The 13309-nt window shown below is 35.4% G+C and overlaps 1 protein-coding gene across 2 annotated transcripts in view; it reads left to right on the forward strand.

Moving 5' to 3' along the window:
- Window positions 1-13309, forward strand: part of cntnap2 (contactin associated protein-like 2) — a 219357-nt gene that overhangs the window by 57864 nt on the left and 148184 nt on the right. For both annotated transcript variants that reach the window (XM_015386616.1, XM_015386617.1), the window contains exon 11: window positions 1273-1357. In XM_015386616.1, coding sequence (XP_015242102.1) covers window positions 1273-1357 — 85 coding nt within the window. The remainder of the gene's footprint in view (window positions 1-1272; window positions 1358-13309) is intronic.

Here is a 13309-nt window from a genome sequence, read left to right on the forward strand (position 1 = left end):
ATATCTATGATGAAAATTACCGGCCTCTCTCATCTTTTTAAGTGGGAGAACTTGCACTATTGGTGGCTGGCTAAATACTTTTTTGCCCCACTGTATTTGGCATTGTTTCAAAGTATTTTCTGCACAACCGCTCACTCGTCATCTGGAATTTAGCTATCAAGAGCGGAATGTGGTCTTGTCCTTTCAAGTAACACAATGAATTCTCAATCTGCTGGTTCAAAGTGGTCTGCTATCAATTTCCAAAACGTAGAATCATTTTGTATGATTTTTTAACTTTTCCGTTTTGCCAATAGCCTTCATGGAGGTTAAACATGGAACTTACAGTTCTAGAAATACAGTGTCGCTTTAAACTTTAGTTTACTCAGATGTTAAATCTAAAATGATGTCTGTTATCTATTTTGGCATGCTGGGTCCTTGGACATTGGTCAATGATTATTTTCAGATTTAATCAGCTTATAATTATTTAACCACTTAGTTCTACGCACATTAAAATGTGTAGAGCATCCAGTATCAGCCCAAGATGGTCAGGCTCTGATTAACTTGAGAAAGCTTACCTCTTGTGTTATAGCAGCACTTATAGTTTTTCCTTATTATGTCACATTTGTTAACATTTAACCTACATAAAATGTGATTATAGATAAGGCATCAAATATGGCAAGTTAAACACAGTATGTCAGCAACTTTGTAAAGAGCATAGGAAGTATTTAACCCTATCAGCATATATGCTACGTGCTAAAATATTCTCCTTAAATCCCACTAAAAAATCTTTATCATTCACCATGCTTCTTCCTAACATGTGATGAAAGCTTAATCATTTGGACTTTAAATCTTTGAGCCCCCAGCTCTGCAAATGCCCTATGATAAACTAACATAATGAGTATTTAACCTCATCCCTGCATGACTTATCTGCTTGGGTTCTTCTAAATACAGCTCAGGTTACCAGAATCTGCTCCCTTGCATTTGGGAGTCGATACCTTAATCTTTCTGCTGAGTGGTTATAGATTGCAGTTGACACTCCTGGTCAAAAGCCAACAGTGGGTGAACTTCACGTGTCAGTGGCAAAAGAGGAGTGACTGCATTTTTTCCACAAGTGATATTGTAAAAGCAACTGAGAATTTTCACATGTCATTACACTTTTATTCATTTTCATGTATTTAAAGAAGGGGAACTAGAACAGATTTTATCCCAGTTTTATTTTATATTTTCCTTTTAACTGAAATTGATGTGTGGTTAAGATTAGGTAAATATACACAACCTTGCCTGTGTTTCTAGGTGACAGCCATCACAACCAGTGCAGAACACTGCGAGCAGGAAATCACGTACATGTGTCGCATGTCCCGACTGCTCAACACTCCAGGTAAGGGATGAAGATCGCATCTTAATTCAATGAAGACCCTAGAACAAACTGCCTAGGTGGCATTTTTAGAGGAAGAATGATGTTTTTTGTTTTTTTACCACTTATATAATGTGATGGCTAATTAACAGTACATACATTTGAATTTCAGAAAAGAGTGAAGAGCAAATAAATCTATAGTACTTTGCACTTAACAAGAATATAGTGTAAAAAAAATCATGCAAATATCTTTTATTAATTCACTCTCCCTCTAATATGTGATATTTGTCAAGGACCTTTTTAATGTTTAGAACATGTTTAAGGCTACTCATGTTTCCTCATCATTGTGTTTGAACTATTGTCTTGGTACTACCTTTACAACCATGACAGGCCTTGCAACACAAATGACTCAGGAATAGTAATTGTCATTGGATTAATTTGGCTTACTTTTATTGGTATTAGGTCGTGCTACATTCACTGTGTCTCTACTGTGTTTGTTCACAGCCCAGTAATGTTTTAATAGCAGTTTACTTTAGATTACTTAAGCTTGTGTTTTTAATTGCTCCTTCTTAAGGTTTGGTTTTTGTGTGCAGCTGTGAGGAAGGTTTTTGGCAAACACCTGTAACTACAATATGTGTTAATGCCCTTAGAACCACTTTAAATGTTCACTCTGAGAAAAGCAAGCTTTGAGTCATTTTATTCTATTTATTTTTTTTACACACAGCATGACCATCATGGGGCTAGAATGAGACTCACTTCATAAAGACTAAACACTACTAGGCATTAAACACAGGAAAAGCAGACAAAGAGGAAATGGGTGACAAAACAATTCTGGATTTGTTGGTCTAACATCTACCAAGAATTTACTATTTTTGTGAGGTCGGGAACCCTGATAGGCCCCCAGGAAGCTAGGTCTTTTGATGGTAAAAGTGCAATAATTTATTTATTTTTATTTCAATGTTAAGCTTATGATTTAACTGATCTTTTAATAGGAAAAAAAATGAGGAAAAGTGGTAGGAGCTATGTTATTTTAGTAAAGCGCCTCTACAAACATAGTAATTGCTTTTTGTGCTCTTGCATACGATTGTGTCTGTGGTCCTTGATTGGCTGAAAGAATTAAAGCAAAGGTGGTTAGTAATAGCTGGGTCTTAGTGCAGTAGACCAAGACTATGCAATTAACTTCCACAGCAATGAAAGATGGTTTTTTCATCTACTCACGTAGTATGCGTGCAATCGCACACATGCATGCTCCAACTAAAATCCACACTCTTTTAATATTCATTCTTTCTTTTTTGTTTCCTTACCTAAAATGACATGAGAACACACTCATACACTACATATACACATGCTGTTAAGGCAGGAAAACCTTCATTAACTAGTTTGCTCCTAATTCACAACATTGAAAGTTAGGGAAATCCAATTACTAGTCTAGAATGGCAGAGAAAGTAGGAGCAAGAAAAATCATTTACTCAAAAATATGCTTCATAAATTACCTGTCAGCTTTCATCAAATGACACTGTCAACAGCATTTTCAGTATGAACCACAAGCAGCATGTACACAAAGCGGAAACACACAGACTACTCTACCACTTCCAGCTTTTTTTCCTTTCCAGCTCTCATCTATTAGGGCAGGAATGGCATTTTGTGGCTAAATGAATCATTAGATAAGAATCATGGTGCACACCTTATTTAAAAACTTGGACAGTAATTGTCCTAAATGCATGACCCCTTTGCCACCCCTGTCACCCATTCTTTCATTTTAGGATTATTTTATCACCACTCTCACGTAAACACATCAGCCCTCAGCGAGGACATTCTGTTCAGTATTCACTGATTCGCAGGATGGGAACTACCGGAGTGCTCCGTGCTGACGTGTGCACAGCCACACACGAAAATTCGCAACCTGGACACAGTAATATTTCATTTTTCATTCCATCTTCCTTATTCCTTCTTCCATCTCATCTCCTTCTATCTCTGCTGCTTCATTTCTTCTACAAAATCCACATTTATCAATTTCCCTCCATCTTTCCTCTCTTTTTGCTTCACACTTATCTTCTGTATCGTCTCCGTACTTTCCCATATCCCATTACCCTCCTCAAGTTACCCCTCCATTCCTCACCTCCAGTTTCACTTCTTGTACATTTTATTTTACGTTTTTGAATGACCAACATTTTGTCCCATCACCTTGTTCCTGTGTTCCTGTTGTAGGGCACCTATAAAAAAAGCTCCAACCAAAGAGCCTAATTTTTCTCAATTATTGCGCTGGCTCAAATGCTCATCACAATCATTTAAACTTGCAATAAAGTAGGCCTTATATAACAGTTGCAGCTGATGAGCTTGAGTTTCTGTGGTTATAGCCAGTTTCCTTGGCAATGTGTCTCAATGTGAGATATGATATAGTCCATAACTAACAGTGACATAAAGACATAGAAAGAAAGAAACTGTTTCTGTTCTATGTTGTTTCCTCTTCCCCTCCCATTTTATCCACTGCCATGGTCATTAAAATATTTATTGGTTAACGTCACCATTGTTGGCCAACAGCTCTATACACACAGCATCTCAATTTTTTTTTTCCCTCTGTGGTTATTGTACATATTGGCACACTGAGAAACATGTAATAAGCCTGAAGATAATTATTATTTGATTGCACTGGTATTATCTCACAATGACAGACATAGTAAAGACTAATCGTTAAAAAAGTCAGTCACACTACATTAATTGGAGAATTTTTTTCATATTATCATCAGAGAGAGAGCTCCTTCAGTGATAAGACTGCTGCATCCTAAATGCACCAGGGAGCGTTATCCCAGATCCTTCCTTTCAGCAGCTGTATGACTCTATAACCACCACTGTACCCAATAACTTCAATAAGTTGTTACATTCATGTTGATTTTGCACAATTTGCACAACATCCTGCTTTCATTTTTGCACATCTCTTATGTTGCTGCTATTTTTCAAATATTCGTTACTGTAAAAATGTCTATAGGTGTATATTGGTTACTTATTCTCCAGGTGCACAGTTCTATATTGTTAAAACACTTTACAGTACAATATATAATTTGCTTTTTAACTCCTCACTATTATGTTATTATAAATTTTTCTAAGGTCCGCATTTATATAACCATTTTTTCTATAATCTTTTTGTTGCTGTAAACTCCAGAATTTCCCCATTGTGGGACAATAAAGGGAATTTTATTCTGTTCTATTCTATTCTATATGTTGCTTAATATGTATTATTTCTGATTTGGTTGCCTATGTGCTGCTGTTCTCCTTATCCATATGTAGCCAATAGCAGCAAGGTTTCAGTTGTTACAAGGTTTTCCAGATCCAAGTAACGTCTTATTGCATATATTAATGATAAGAATAGGAGTTCAGGTGAGTGTTAGATATTCCCTTGATTACTTAAGTTCAGCACAATTTTGCCTCAATTAAAATGCGCTCTTATCCAATTCATTTTGCAGCAGTCCTGAGGAACACCCGCTGTTGTGTCGTGTATAATACGTTTATACCATTGGTAAACTGAGAGTCAAGGATTAGTTATTAAAAGACCCCACTCAATCCAACCGACATAAAAAAAGGAAAAAAAAAAAAATGAAATGCTTCAATAACATTTTGCATAAGGAATGTTACTGCTGGCACCAGTGACCTTGTAAGACGTAAAACAACATTTTGGTGTTTTTTATTCAGCTGAATAGATTTAGATAGTATCTGAATTAAAGGTTTGATTTATCTGACATTGATTGGAATTTTCAGATGAAAACATTTACTTTGCCTGTTGTCCTCCGAAGGCCAAACAGGTGACTTTATACAAACCTGACCAAATGCAAACAGACTCCAACTGAAGTGTAGAAATGAGATGCAGATTAATGTACAGAGATAAAACAAAATGAGAAACGGGCAAACACGCACATGCAGATCAGATTTTATATATGAGAGCTGTGCACACAAATGCACACACAGCCTTACTGAAGTTTTAACTTGTCAAAGCGCATGCTGTTTCTTTATTTTCCAGCCTTTCCCAGATTTGAATGATAGAAACATCTAAAAACATACAGGCTAATGGGAGAAAAAGTCTTTCCATCAAGTAGAGGAGCTTATTTATTCACTGAACTATGGTTCACTGACTGAAAAAAGTATACAGCTCACAGTCAGCGCTAATATGCTGGCATTTTCTCCTTGTACTAAAAAGCACATAGCTCATCAAGTTGACAGCAAAAGTATGCAGTTGTAATAAAAAGGGCTATTATTTTATTACATTATATAATTCTGAATTATTGTCTGTTAAATGGCTGTGAATCCATTAGCAACCAAGAAAGAAATGCACATTACAGCAGTGATATACAGTCAATACATGGAATTAGAGGCGACTTTCTAATGAAGAAAATAAGGAAAAAGAAAACTTTTTACTGTTTTTTTTTTTTCTTATTTATCATATAATTTGTAGAAAACATCCTCAATGATGACAGTAGATCCTATTTTCTTGATGTTTGATAAATCCATTGTTTTAAATATTAATAATGTTTTATTCGAGGTGCTGATTTTTAATTTAGGTTTAGTGTTTTTATACTTCCCCACGAATTACGAACAGACATTCTAACCCATGTCGCAAGTAGAGAGCTTCAAAACAATTTGACCTGGGCAAGTCGCAGCTTATGAATTCAGATTTACAGTCTCCCCTGAACCAACTATGTACTGAATAGGAAAGGTTGAAAATTGGCCCTGGGTGTATATGACACAAACAAGGCGAACACAGGAGGAGATGAGAAAGAAACAAGGGTGACAAGAGATGAGAGATGAGTGTAGTTCAGGATAATGAGGCTCTGTGTATGCGTGGCTTTGTTCCAGTCCATTCCTTTGGTACCTCTGGTCTCAATTATTGCCTCAGAAGTAATAGTCAAGTCAGCCACTGCGATATTTTGCACACATATTCATTGAAATACTTGCATCTCTTGTGTTCAACTCTAATGACTTCGCTTCTTCAGTGCTGGTTAACCATCTGTTTGTGTTTTTTTTTTTTTTTTCTCATCTATGGTTTCTGATGTTCATCATTAACCTTTGCAAATGCAGCGATGGGAAGAAAAAGCTTTTCTCTCCTTTTAATCTGGTTTTATTCTTGTGTTATTGTATCTGCAAATGCAACAAGTTCCAATAAAGTTGCACTTTTGCGAATAAGGAAAAACTCTGGCTTTTATTCAGCTGAATAACTTTTTTTGTCACTCATTATAGTGTAAAATATGCATTTACCAACCATTATAATCTTCAATGAATACTGCTCATCCCTTCTCTGTTGTAGCATTTAAGTTAGAACACTCCCTGAGATTATTTTCATGACAGTTTTACTGCTATGGAACGTATTCAAATATTCAACCATCACTACACTTTTACTGCATTTGTTTGAGATTATATCCCTATTAACATCTTTTTAGTTTTTCTGTTCTATGCTATGCATATAGTCTATTGTGCCTCATGCAGAGCTATGTCTTTCATTACTCAGCTAATGTTCTGGTTACAGTGTCATTAATTTTAGAAAGAACCCAGGCCCAGAAGCAAGAAGGGGCTGTTCAGGAACATGAACTAATATACTGAAAGACAAGACAGAGGAAAGCTATTACTGAGATCCTCAGGCATCTCTCATGCTATCCACTCCACCCATCTTGCTCGCTCTTTTCCTTTTCTTACCCCCTATAGACAAGCTCCTAATTAACATTAAATTATTGTCGCACACTTGCTCTACTTTACATCTAATGATGGGAATCAGCCTTTCTTCAAGGTTGCTGCAGCATTTGGGCCAACACCTTTTCTCATTATGTACTGATTATCTACAGATGTTTACACAGACGTAAAGTTAGATATTTGCTTTTTCATTTAGCTTTTTTTATTTAGAGCAAATATACAACTGTAAATATATTGAAACTTTGCAAACACTTTCCCATTTTGCTATTTGTAGTTTTCAGTCAGACTGGCAAGCAGACATCTTCTTGGTGAATAAAAGTAGACAATAAGTATCACAGCATTAAAATGGGGTGAGATTCCCAACTGTATCAAAAGAGAAAAAAATGCTTCTTTGCCAGCCTATTTAAAGGATTTTTTTTTTTTTTTCTCGGACTCATGACCCATATTCCCGGAATTGCTGACATCTTTCTTAGAGCCCCACTTCAATGACATGTATCTGGCAGAAAATCCTTTTCTTTGCAATGCATTTAGGACGGAAGTTGTCAAAGGTTTAGATATCTACAGGCATTTTTTAATGAATGGGTTATGTTACTATTTGAAAGATAGAGAGCAGAATAATCTTTCACAGTTAGTTGAAATAAATTACAATGAGTTATTCTTTTTTGACTCTGATATTTACAGAGGTGTTTATATGGCAGTTAGAGAATCTATGTTTGTAGTCACCACTGAAAGCCCATGTGGCTGCAGAGAAGCATCTTTAGGGTGATTACATTTTCAACAATATCCCATTTCTTTCTCATAAAACCACACAAACAAAAAAACATTTAACACTTAAATACAAACGAGAAGCAAAGGGGATATAATCCTACTAAACAAAACTTTAATGGATGCTATTCTTAGCCCTACCCAGTTAGAGAAGCACATCTAAAGGTGAAAATCCATAATCTTCGCTTTGGATTTTCTGTTCCCAGAGGAATCCTTTAGAAGCTCAGACCAAGATTGCCTCTGTGTCGATTAGTGCATCTGAGAACAACTATCTCAGATTGCGCTAAGCTGATCCATAGCTGTAAGGTCATGTGATAGCTATAAATAAAAAAATTCAATGTGTATAGGATGTATGTAATCAGAGTTTAGAGATAGACCAAGTGAGAGTAGTGCACAACCGAGGAGGATTGAGGAAGGAAAATAACAAATGGTTAGTATAAAATAATTTTCAAATAAAAATCTGAAGAATGTGACATACATATGTGTTTAGCCCACTTTACTCCTTCTGTTGTTTTAAAATGAAATCAATACCTTCAGATATCAAAAACTGAAATCCATTGTGTGTGTGATTTACTCTCAAAACAAATACAGCTGTAATGTAAAGCAATATTAGCCTGTGAAATGTCCTCTTAATGAGTTCATACAGTGATATACAAAAATGTTAATCATTTATGTTTTTACTGTCAATCAGATGTTAGGATAAAGAAAGGTTATTAAATAGCATTGCATATATAATTATTGTAAAGTAAGATATAACGTTAATTAGCAACACCAGGCATCTAAGGAATAACACATTTTTAGTCTCAGTAGATGAATGAAGTCATAACAGATGTTTTTGAACAAGCTTTATTTATGTTTTTATTTTAATTTTTTTTATCTTAGTGTTCAGCTTGACCTAATTCATGGGATATCAACTTGTTACCTAGTCCTAGGAACTTCTACTCGTTTAATACAGTTTTACATAGTGACAGCAGGACCTTGGTTTTGGGATATTTTTCTAATAGATAAGAGAAGCTGTCCAAAGTTAAGAAGAAAATGTGTGAGGCTGAATACAAGGTAATCCTGTAAGCAAAGTATCAAAGTATGAACTTGGGAGGCTGAAATGAATGCAGACAAAACTATGTAGATATTTCTTTGCAAGCCAAGTAAAAAAAAAAAAAAGGTATATATTTTATCTTTTTCTATTGCATAAAATATATTGAAATACTGTAGGTGATTGTTACATGAACAAATCTGCCTAAAATGTTTTTGATCTAAAGAAAGTATAAGGAAGACATAATAGTGAGCATTTTGAGAATTACTTTCGTGTTAAAATTATACACAGCAGAAAAGACTGGGTAAGAAACAGGGATAAAAAAAAAACCTGACCCATCCCAGAGATACCTAGATCGTTTCCCGTACATAAAGTGCTGTCTTCGGTTCCTGTTGCCTCGTTAATGCGTCATTGCCTGGGATAATGCCATCATACATTGTATTGACAGAGGCATGGGTCTTATTCAACTCTGTGTCTGTATACCTGACTGCAGCGCAGTTTGGAGTCACCCAGGTACTAGTGTCAAAAAGAAGTAGTAAAACACTTTTCACTACATTAAGCTGGGTCATAACAGTCATACGCAAGAGCAGCATCTCCTTCAACTGTCTTTTACTTTCTTTGAAATGTTTTTTTTTTTTTTATCCTGCCAAAACTTCTGGTTTGTTAGTTTTTTTTCCTGTTAATTATTTAAATTTATTTCACATCAGAGTAAAAGTTATGTATAATGTTTAGTAGAAGCATCAAACTATCTAAATGGTCATCTACCTTATGTACCTTTTTAATTTGTAGTCTTTTTTTGACATTGTACCTCTCTGTGTCTTTTCACACATTCAACATTTTAGATCATTTTTATCTCAGAGCTAGACACAAATCTAGGGCTGCAACTAACAATTATTTTGCAAATCGATCAATCTGTCGATTATTTTTTTCAATTAATCGATTAATAATCGGATAGCCAAAGGTTACTTAGAGAATTCTTTTTATGAAATTAAACCAGGTGAAACTAAAACATTTCCTCTTGAGGAGTTCTGGATAGAGCATATTGACAGACAAAAAGTATTTTTTCATCTTAAATTCAAAGTATTTATGTATTATTTTTTTTTTACAATTTTGATATAATTACTGCTCTAAGTGGGTTGCTCTATCAGCTAAAGGTTAACGTTTTATCGATTACTAAATTAGTTGACGATTATTTAAATAACTGATTAATCACGATTAATCTGATTCATTGTTTCAGCTCTACACAAATCTGTGATATCGTCATTGGCAAAATTAATCAGTTATTTAATTTATTCAAGCAAAGGTCATACAGTAACTGTAATTGTCAACTCATATTGTTAGCGGCAGTCGAAGAAAGAACTGTAAATATTAGATTGTGTAAATGTAATACATTTACATGCAGGCAGCCTGAGTTGTGAAATAAGAAAGGTACACTTTTCAGAATAAGATTTTAGGCACAGAATAAGCTCTGCAACCATTACTATAGCCCTTCAAAGTGAGCCGCATTCACAGTGCAGTCCACTGCTCCATGCAGGCGGTCAGGTGATTAATGAGGTGTGTCTATGGATCGAGACAGCAGTTGTGAACCATCAGGTTGTGAGTTCATCAATAATTGTTGAATTTTTGGACATCATTCAAACATACTACATCTGGCAGGATTTTTGTTTTCATAGAGAAAATAGTGACAGACCTAATGCAAAACCAAGTCAAGCTAAAAATCACACCTCTAATCGGTCTCAAAATCTTTGAGGTTTTAAGGTTTTGTTGGGAAATATTCCATCCAATTTTGTGAGGATGATGGATGGTGTGAGAATTTAAACTGTATCTGAACCTCCCATGCATTTCATCGAAATAACCAGCTTTTAAAAGCAACTGCATGACACAGAGCTTTTTAGAGAGCTTTTATGTGACTCCACTCTGCCCTCTGTTATTTGTCTAAATTATTTGTGTTCCATTAATTACAAAGGTTCACATGGAGCATTTGTGATTAAGTGATTAATTGAAATTGGTGGCCTTTGTAAGTGTAAATGTGTGATGTGAATTGTTGAATAGTCCAAAGTAAAAACCGAGAGTAAAAAGAATGGTGTTTTTTTTTTTTTTTTTAGAAGCCATTGCTTTTCTTCTAGACTTGTGCTGGTGAAGATTCTCAGTCATCCAGGTCATAGTGTTCACATTTTGGACAAAGAAGACATGTGAAAAACCAACCTTAAACAGAGGGAGTGGATTAATTTTTCAGCTCTTAAAAACCTACAGCGCAGCGTTAGAGTTGATCCCTTCCTCCTATCGTCTGATACCCCATCACCATGGAGGGGACCATAACATCTTCCCTGGTCAGCCAGGCCAACAATGACCCTAAAGACTCCCTTTTCAGAGGCCTTGGCCAGTATCGGGTATTGCAGTCCAACAACGACATCAATGACTCCCCATTACTAAGGGGTAAACCTGTTCTCTCTATCCAGTTTGCATGTTTTCTAAGCCAAAAAAAGGTTTTGTTGGTGTAGTGGGAAAAAGGTATTCAACTATTCACCCTAGTTAAATAAACGGAGATCAATTGATTTCACTAAGTCGGCACTTTATTTATCATATCTTTGCAAAGAGACAACAGTTTATCATACAGCCCTTATGGCAAAGCATTCAGCCCTGTTCTGCCTGAGCAGCATTCCTTCCCCCTTACTGACAACAATGGAAAAGTAGTCAGAATCAAAACAAATTACAGACACTGGTTAACAGTAACATGTTATGAATGAATAAACCTTGAAAAAGAATCTGGTTTGCTATGGGAAGAAGCTACAGTATGTCTGGTCTACAAACACTATTCTGCAGAGAATGGTGTGGCATTGAAGGTGAAACAGACTGAGTGAAAACTTTTATAGTGAGTAAATAGGATAAATGAATATATGAAATATGAGAAAACTTAATTTTCCGACAACAGTTTGGCTACTCTATAAGCCTGGAACTCAAACCCTACTCCAGACATTTTTAATTGAGAGAAGTATTTATTGCTTTGGACAGATTGAGAACTAGTAAATGTAAGAAATGTATACATTGTCTAAGTGATCTCAGTTTTAAATATGTTTGGGTTTTTTTTAGAATCATCTGTCTGATTATCCTTGGTCATAAAGAAAGTTATAATGTTTTAAATAGTTTCACATTACAGGCTTTTTTAGAGCATTTTCTGCAAAGGTTCAAACTGCTTTCAGACAATTGTTTTCTACCTTTGCTCTTCTTAGCCAAAATTAAACATCGGTCAATACAACTTGCTTACAAGGGAGCCCATTATCCATACACAATAGGAAACACTCGGTGGGTTGCATTGTGAGCACTCTTCTAATGGTTTTGTTAGTGCCATTGTTTGCATTACAATTCTGTCTGAGACAATGAACTCGTTTATAGTCTCAGACTCAATATAGGCTTTCACTTTAGGTCGGTTAAAAGAAAGGATGATGGTCCCTTTTTGTGATATTTTTTCCTTCAACATTATAATTACAGCTACAGAAAATAGTTTTAAAGAGATGAAAAATCTCCAAAGAGAAGGCTTCAAATCCATTATGTAATATTCACACCTAGTGCTTATGATCTGTATGTTGAAAGAAATACGGTTGGCTCCAAATCAGGAAAATGTCTTAGAGAATACTGCATCTACTTGAAAAGAAATGTATGCACATTGATTACCTCCTTCTGAATGGTTTCCTTATTTGATTTTTATTTTGTCCAGGTTCTTCAAGCTTTCCCCTCGCTATCTATTTTCTTCTTCGTCTTCCCTATTTCATCTGTCTTTAAAATCAATCTCCTCTCTGAAATGGACTGTGCTGAAAGAAGGGCCTTAGGCATGACCTGTACGAAGAAGGAATCTCACACAAATATGAGACACAAATGCACCTTAATGGACTGAAAGCTTCTAGTCTATAGCTTCAAGTTCTATATCAAAAAACCTTTAATATTTCTCTTTTGTTTGTCTCTAAAGAATTTCCTTTGAGGAATAAATGAAACTGCACAAATAAGCTCTATGTCTGAAAGCATGTGTTTGCTTGTTCCTAAACAAATGAGCTGTAGATGAGTGTCAGGGATCAACATTACACTCAATTGCTTTAAAGGCTGGAAATTGGCTGCATAAAGTTGATTTCTCAACCTCATCATCAGATTGTGTCATTTTTTTTTTATAACAAGTCAGATTTCATGGTATGAAGCTTAAGTATAGATTCAACCTGATAGACTATATTCAGCTTCACCTGAACCACATTCAATGTCCCTTGTTCAGCCCAAGGTAATCAACTCGGTGGGCCACACCTTCATCAAAGCCAATCATCTTTCAAGATCCCATTCATTAAGCTCCTGCAAAACGCAAAATGGAAAGGTTGAAACTGGTATGAAAATTAGTTGTTTGGTACTAATATTCATAACACTACCATTGTAATTTGCTTACTTGTTCTCAGCTTCTACAATTTGTGTTCTAAGTTACGGTTAAAGAAAGAAAAGAAAAAAAGCAGCATATATATATATATATA

The sequence above is a fragment of the Cyprinodon variegatus genome, unplaced genomic scaffold (genome assembly GCF_000732505.1).
Source record: "Cyprinodon variegatus isolate N-32 unplaced genomic scaffold, C_variegatus-1.0 Scaffold372, whole genome shotgun sequence".
Lineage (NCBI taxonomy): Eukaryota > Metazoa > Chordata > Actinopteri > Cyprinodontiformes > Cyprinodontidae > Cyprinodon > Cyprinodon variegatus.